Raw genomic sequence first — 7,285 nt, forward strand, 5'->3', positions numbered from 1 at the left:
CCTGATTATGTCTATATTTGGGATCATATACTTCTTGGATCCAAATTCAGTTTTGAAAAGTAGAGCCTACATCTGAATCCCATGTCCTCCCAGAATCCAAACCACTGGCCTCCATAGTTGCGCATAGGGATGCCTATATGTCTGCTTTGGATAGAAAATCTAATCGATCTATTACGAAGAATATGAAAAAGAAAAACATATCCTATTAAAAAGTAGGATTGAATTCAGCTTTAGTAATTGGGTTCCAATCACATTTTCGCATATAAATAAACATCCGGTTGGATTTGGATATGGATTTGAATCAGATTTGTTATTAAGCAAATATCCTATATCTAATGTTCTTACATTTTGAAAATAGGTCAAATTCAGTTCAAAATTTTTTTATTCAGATATGAATATGAAAATTATATTCAAATCAAATTCTGTTTGCGAAATAGGATTCCAGATTTGGATTTAGATATGGTTAAAGGTAAATCCAAGTTGACTATATCCATTGACATCCCTAATTGTGGTTGAAGGGGTAGCTTTGGCCTTCCTTCCTTTCTTTCTCCTTTGGCAGCTTTAACAAGTAGTGAGGTTAATGGTTTCTTTTTGTGAAAAATGCCTGAAAGATAGTTGGGACTGCCACATGTTTTCATCATTTTTTTCTTTTTGCTCTTTTCCCTTACATACTTCTCTCAGAACAATGGCAGAAACACATCGCGGCTGGTGTGGGCCGGCTGGTGGGGCTGGCTTCCGACACCGACCCATTAAAATTTTCATTGAAGCAATGAATACATTCTACATTTATACAGAGAATTATAACTTACACAAACAGCATCTTTTAGTGCATTTTTTTTGCTCAAAGAAAGTGTGTCAAACGACTATAGCTTATGTAAGCAACATAATGTAAGATGTTACTTGTCATTGAAATTCTCTAACCATTATAGACATGCAATGTGCACTCGATTGTGGCTCTCTATAAGCTAGCGAACCATGTTCATAATATTGTTGAAACGACAAGTTGCCACCACTTAAAGGTGAAGGGGTGCAATTACTCAAATACGTGTAAAAAATAAACATGGTCTTTGATAAAAATGGTTTTAAGTGGCAAACACTAGCTAATAAGTGTCGGATTGTAGTGCATATCAAAAACATGAAGAAAGAATGCATTTGTTGAAATGGAAATTTGCACCACGTAAAGGTGAAGGGGTGCATTTACTCAAAAACGTGTAAAAAATAAACATGGTCTTTGATAAAAATGGTTTTAAGTGGCGAACATTAGCTAATAAGTGTTGGATTATAATGCATATAAAAAACGTGAATAAAGAATGCATTCTATCTATATGCAAATAAAATAAAAGTACAAAATAATTATGGCTTAGAGAAGTGACATAGGTTAATGTATTCTATTTATGTGGAAAGAAAAAAGCATCAAACATTTATAGCTTACGCAAATACCATATTTTTAAGAGATTGAACCTTATTAAAATTCTTTAACCATTATAGACACAGAATATGCACTTGGATGCTGGTCTTTGTACGCTAGCAAACCATGTTCATAATATTGTTGAAACAGCAAGTTGCACCACTTAGAGGTGAATGGGTGCAATTACTCAAATACTTGTAAAAAATAAACATGGTCTTTAATAAAAGTGGTTTTAAGTGGTGAACATTAGCTAATCAGTGTCGGATTAAAATGCATATCAAAAACTTGAAGAAAGAATGCATTCTATCTATAAAATAAAAGTACCAAATAATTATGGCTTGGGCAAGTGTCATAGTTTAATGCTTTCTATTTATATACAAAGGAAAAAGCATTAAACATTTATAGCTTACTCAAACACCATATTTTAAGAGATTGAACCTAATTAAAATTCTCTAACAATTATAGACACGCAATGCACACTCGGATGCAGCTCTATATAAACTAGCAAACCAATCATGAGAAAAGTCTTCCGGGAGCCTGTGAAAGTATTCGGCATTCAACAACAAATACATACTGTTCTAATAGCTGCTCATCTTGCCTCCCTTTCCACTCCTTTTGTTACTTCCCCCAAGCTTGCTCTTAATAGCAAGGCTGGGTTCAAGCCATGGAGCACCACCCTTGTGAGATGTGAGCCAAGGGCTGAGGGCTGTGGTAGGTTTGCTGCTCAAAGGAGGCCTTCCAGATACCAGCCAAGTACATGGAACTATGACTTCATCCAGTCCATTACCAGCGCAACATCAGTAATTTTCCATACCTCTGATCTGACTATTATTTTGTTTATTTTGGTAATATGATGTGATCCTAATTCAAAGACATGAAAATGAAAGCAGATCGAAACATAAAGGACCAGAGTTGAAGAATTGAGAAGAGAAGTCCAACAACTTATAACATCTACAACTGAGCAAGTGGCTCAGTTGGAGCTCATTGATTCACTCGAACATTTAGGTGTAGCCTATCACTTTGAGAGTGAGATCAGGCGATCGCTAGATGCCATATCCAGGAGCACTAGAGGATTTGAAGACCTCTACTCTTCTTCACTTCGGTTCAGAATTCTGAGGCAACATGGCTATAATGTTTCTGCAGGTATACATATATATATACACATGTGTTAATTCCAAAATATTGGCTCAATAATTACTTCTTAATATAGACTGTCTATTACAAATGTGTTAATTGACACTAACCATTAAAGTTTCTTTTTGCATTTCATAGAGTGCTTTAGTAGATTTAGGGAACAGTCTGGCCGGAAGCATCACAACTAGCCTGTGAAGGAGAAACTGTGTTGGAAGAAGCTACGGCCTTCTCTTCAGAGCATCTTAGAGCAAGGTTAAGCCGCATGGACTAGAGGATGTCTCAACAGGTACAGCGTGCTCTGCAGGTTCCGCTCCACAGAAGGGTTCGCAGGGTGGAGGCCTGAGAGTATATTGACACATTCGAGAGGATGGACCGTAGAAGCCAAGTGCTGCATGAGTTCGCTAGGCTGGACTTCAACATGGTGTAGACAATCCACCAAAGAGACCTCAGGGAGTTATCTGGGTACAATTCATTCTTGCACTTTTGCTTAAATAACTTGGTTAATAGTTGATAATAATGCAGCAACTAATGCCTTTCTATGCGTATATGTATACCTGTAATGAATATCATGTATGTTACATTGTTGCTGGTCTGCATCATTGGGTCCACTAATAATCAACCATGAGTCCTTTGTTTTGGGTGTTTGTTGGTGGTGGAGGGACTTGGGCTTGGGCGAGCACATTAGCTTCGCCAGAGATAGCCTGGTGGAGAGCTACTTCATGGCAGTGGGGAAGATGCATGAGCCACAGTTCTCACAGTACATGATGCAATTCGCCAGGGTCTCCTACTTGATGGCCACCGTTGAGGACATCTTCGGCGAGCATCAGTCTGTTCAGGAGCTCGAATGCTTTGTGCAAGTTGTTGAGAGGTAAAGGATGATTATGGTTGGTAAATTAGAGGTAGAAACTCTGTCTCTAGTTTCTGCTTCACATTGTTAGGAGCCAATGTGGGTGCTGTATATTGTATATACGCAGGTGGGATCTTCAAGCGGCAGAGCAGCTGCCACAGTCACTGAGGGTCTTCTATGCGGCTGTCTACAACACAACCAACCAGATCAGCTACACTGTTCTTAGGAGGCATGGCTGTGATATAACTTCACACATGAGGAGAGCAGTACGACACTTTCTTTATCAAATCTTTCTTCTACTCTTCACATCATCACATTAGTATATTAGCTTCACTCTCTAATTGACTTGCTCTCTTCTACTCTTGCGCAGTGGGTGAGTGTGTGCAGAGATTACTTGGTTGAAGCAAGGTGGCACCGTGCCCGACAGACACCAAGGCTAGAGGAATATTTGAGCAACATCCGGGCAGCCATGACCAGCCCTATTCTCCTCCCTGCCTACTTCTTCCTCTCCCAAAACATTGAGGAACAATCCATCCAGCAGCTGCAGTCTGAGTCCAACATCATCAACTTGTCATCGATGATAGTTCGTCTCTCGGCTGACCTCCAGAGATCCAGGGTTAGTTTAGTGTATTTTGTGCTGGTTAACTAGTAATAGCTTCTGAGTTGACAGTGTTCTTGTTCTGTTTTTCTGTTTTAATTGGCTGATGATCTTCTCTTTATATGTTGAACACTTGATCGAAGGTTGGATTCAGGAGAGGAAACCAGCCTAGATCGGTCCAGATTTATATGAACGAGGCACGGGTAGCAGAGGAGCAAGCACGGCAGCACATAAGGAACTTGTTGAGGGATGCATGAAGGACGCTGAACAGGGAGCTGCTCTCTGCTCAGCAGCAGAAGCAACAGATCGCCTTCTCTCGTTCCTTCATGAACGTGGCTCTCAACATTGCGAGGGTCTCACAGTGCATGTATGACTATGAAGATGGCATCAGTGCCTTGGAGCATGAGTCCATGGACCATATCTACTCTCTCATTGCCGAGCCCATCCAGACTGCCTAAGCAACTCACCAGTGTCGATGTTTTCCCAATCTATCAACCATGTTGGTGCCCATTACCCGAATCCTACTTATCATGCTATGTATCATTATGTAATAAAATGGGTACATTAATAAATTAAATTCAGTACTCTCTCTCTTTATCTCTCTCTCTCTCTCTCTCTGTGTCACATGTATGCACACAGTCATAATTTCCTTTATATCCCTACAGCTCATAAATCACTTCTTGTGGTCACCTCTAAAGATTTGGAACCATCCTCCTTTAGTCAAGCCATTAAGCATCAATGTTGGTGTGACGCCATGGCTGCTTAATTTAAAGCACAAGAAGAGAATGAAACATGAGATATGGTGCATACTCTAAAAAATGTAAAACCCATGCAGAATGGTCCAAGGCTTTCTTACCTTGTTCCATGAAGTTAAAGGATCCTTCTCCCTTTTGCCGAGCTCAAGCCTTCAGCTGTCGTCCAGACCTTTGTCACCCTTGTTGCTGGAAAAGGGCTTGCGACCTGCAACCTTGAGGGCTGCCAGTTCCAGCTTCCTCTGAAGGTTGACGATATCGCCTTTGGCATTCAAGATGAGGCCGACCTTTTCTTTCAATAAACTGGTGATGGCTTCCAAAATAACAGAAAGAGTGCTTCTACAAGTATGGCCTTTACCAACGCCAACCTCCCCTGTTTCTGGGTAGACGGGAAGAGTAGAGGAAAAGAATCAGAAGTGAAGAAATTAGGCAAATTAAGGAAGAGATCAAACTTACAAAGGTGAGCAAGTGCGCATGCACCCCTCTAATTAGGTCCAACGCTGCCGTGGTGGAGAGTACAAAAATACAACAAGACTCACGCTTTCTTTTAACTCAGAAAATTAAATTTCTCAAGTTGCTGAGTTTATGAGAGAATTAATCTTTAAGGGTCCATTTGTTTGCCTCCAATCAGAAGCTCTACCGATTTTCGACTATGGTGAGCCTATAGGCTTCTATGCACACTGGCAAAGTCCCATATATTTTTTCTGCTAAACAAATTTGGGAAAAATTTATCAATCCCAATCTTCTACGCTTCCCTTTTCTCACGTTTGCAGATTTCTTTTTCTATGGTTTTCATCTATCCTATTTTATTATGTAAAAAAATTGGATATGTGATCTTGTTTTTTTTTTCTTTTCTCAGAATCACAAAGCTTATTTAGATATGTGGCTTGGGCAATTTATGGGTTTTACACCAATGACTGGATAATAAGATACAACTCTAACCTCCTGCCCAAAATTGATGACCCAAGACGAGAATGGGAGAGAGGAATGGATATGTAAATTACTGGATGTTAAAAATATTTTCTTCCCATACAACCTAACTTATAACAGATCGTCTTAAAATTAAGTAATTCGGTATATATCCAATTGGATAGTAAATTCAAAATAAAACAAAGCTGAATTTATATATCCAAATCCAAATTTAAATATCTGAGTCCAATGCATAGTTAAAATCAGAGTTTGAATATACATCACATCCAAAGTTATTACAACTAAAAATGTTCTCAAAGTTCTAGATCTGGACCCGGTTCAAAGTAAGGGTGTTTTCATATACAACAACCATCTTTCATGTTTTTATGATGTAATCTTCTCACCCACCGTTTTGCGTAAGGCGAAGTTTACAAACTCTCTCAGTGCCTTGTGTTGCCCTTTAGTTTATAAAGGAGCTAAGAGGGCGTTTGGCAATAGAGACACTTTGTGAGTGTCCCATAAATCTACAGCAAAATTATAGAAGGTTCATTTGACACTAGAGCTATTGTTTCATAAACCTTTATGAATTTTCTGGGCAGATTCGTGGAACCTTCACAATCAATGCTACCCCTTAAAGGAACATATTGCTCACGTGCACTTATTCATTATTTATTAAAACATGAGAACAACATTTTTCAATTAATAAATTTGTTTACACAACAATTTAAGAGCAACAAGTATTTCCTAATCAATGTTCTAATAGTTTGAAAATTCTTAGAAGGTGCAATCACCCCAAATTTTCTAAAATTCAATATTTATCATTTTTCAAACATTTCATGTTATCAATTGCCTCAGCCCCTTCCCCACTTCCAACTGTATAGCAAACTTGGCCACACACCCACCAAATGTGTGTCGCTTGCAAAAATACACTCCCCATCGCCACCGTCTCCACAAGGAGTGGAGAAATCCTGCATTTCTTTACCACTCACACTGCCCAGTTCTTTCTCTTCACCATGTCCTGCAAGGTTATCTGAAGATCCCGGGAGAACAAGATAAGGGGGTGAAGGAGGAGACGGCATGTCAGAAGTGCCGCAGCTGCTGCCCATTCCGGGCGTGACTTTCTCTGGAGCGCGTTTTTGAGTGGAGGCGATTCAGAGGTCGAGTAAGGTGGTGTTGGATTTGAGGACGTGTCTAGTATTTTTTGTCCAATTTTCAGATTTTTTGGACAATCCTGTGAAGAGATACGGAATTAACAAGTGCCACAGGTTTCTAAAGGCACGATATATTAATGGGAAAATCAAAGCTCCAGCCACTACTGACCCCAACTATGATGAATGGGAATCACAGAATAACATGGTTATGGCATGACTGCTCAACTCCACAGAACCATCCATAGTAAATCTGTTTACATATCAAGATACCGCGCACTGGGAGACTCGGGAGTCTATATGATGAGTTCTTCCAATATCGACCAGCGACCTCTGATCCAGTCATTTACAAACAGCATTTTGAAGAAGATCAAATCTTCAAGGTCCTCGTTGGATTGAGTGAGGACTATGAAGCCACAAGGACTCAAATCCTGAATACTATGCCGCGGCCAAAATTCAATGCGGTTTGTCAAATGTTTCAGAGAGAGG

At 39.6% G+C, this 7,285-nt stretch overlaps 1 protein-coding gene across 1 annotated transcript; it reads left to right on the plus strand.

Annotated features, from left to right (window-relative positions):
• The first annotated feature begins 3,261 nt into the window (after positions 1–3,261).
• Positions 3,262–4,244, plus strand: LOC116252612 ((-)-alpha-terpineol synthase-like). The gene is made up of 4 exons (XM_031626989.1): positions 3,262–3,410; positions 3,517–3,655; positions 3,760–4,005; positions 4,131–4,244. Exons 1-4 carry the CDS (start codon positions 3,262–3,264, stop codon positions 4,242–4,244), a joined length of 648 nt encoding a protein of 215 aa, XP_031482849.1.
• The last annotated feature ends 3,041 nt before the right edge of the window (positions 4,245–7,285 follow it).

The sequence above is a fragment of the Nymphaea colorata genome, chromosome 4, assembly GCF_008831285.2.
Source record: "Nymphaea colorata isolate Beijing-Zhang1983 chromosome 4, ASM883128v2, whole genome shotgun sequence".
In the NCBI taxonomy this organism is placed as follows: Eukaryota; Viridiplantae; Streptophyta; class Magnoliopsida; order Nymphaeales; family Nymphaeaceae; genus Nymphaea; species Nymphaea colorata.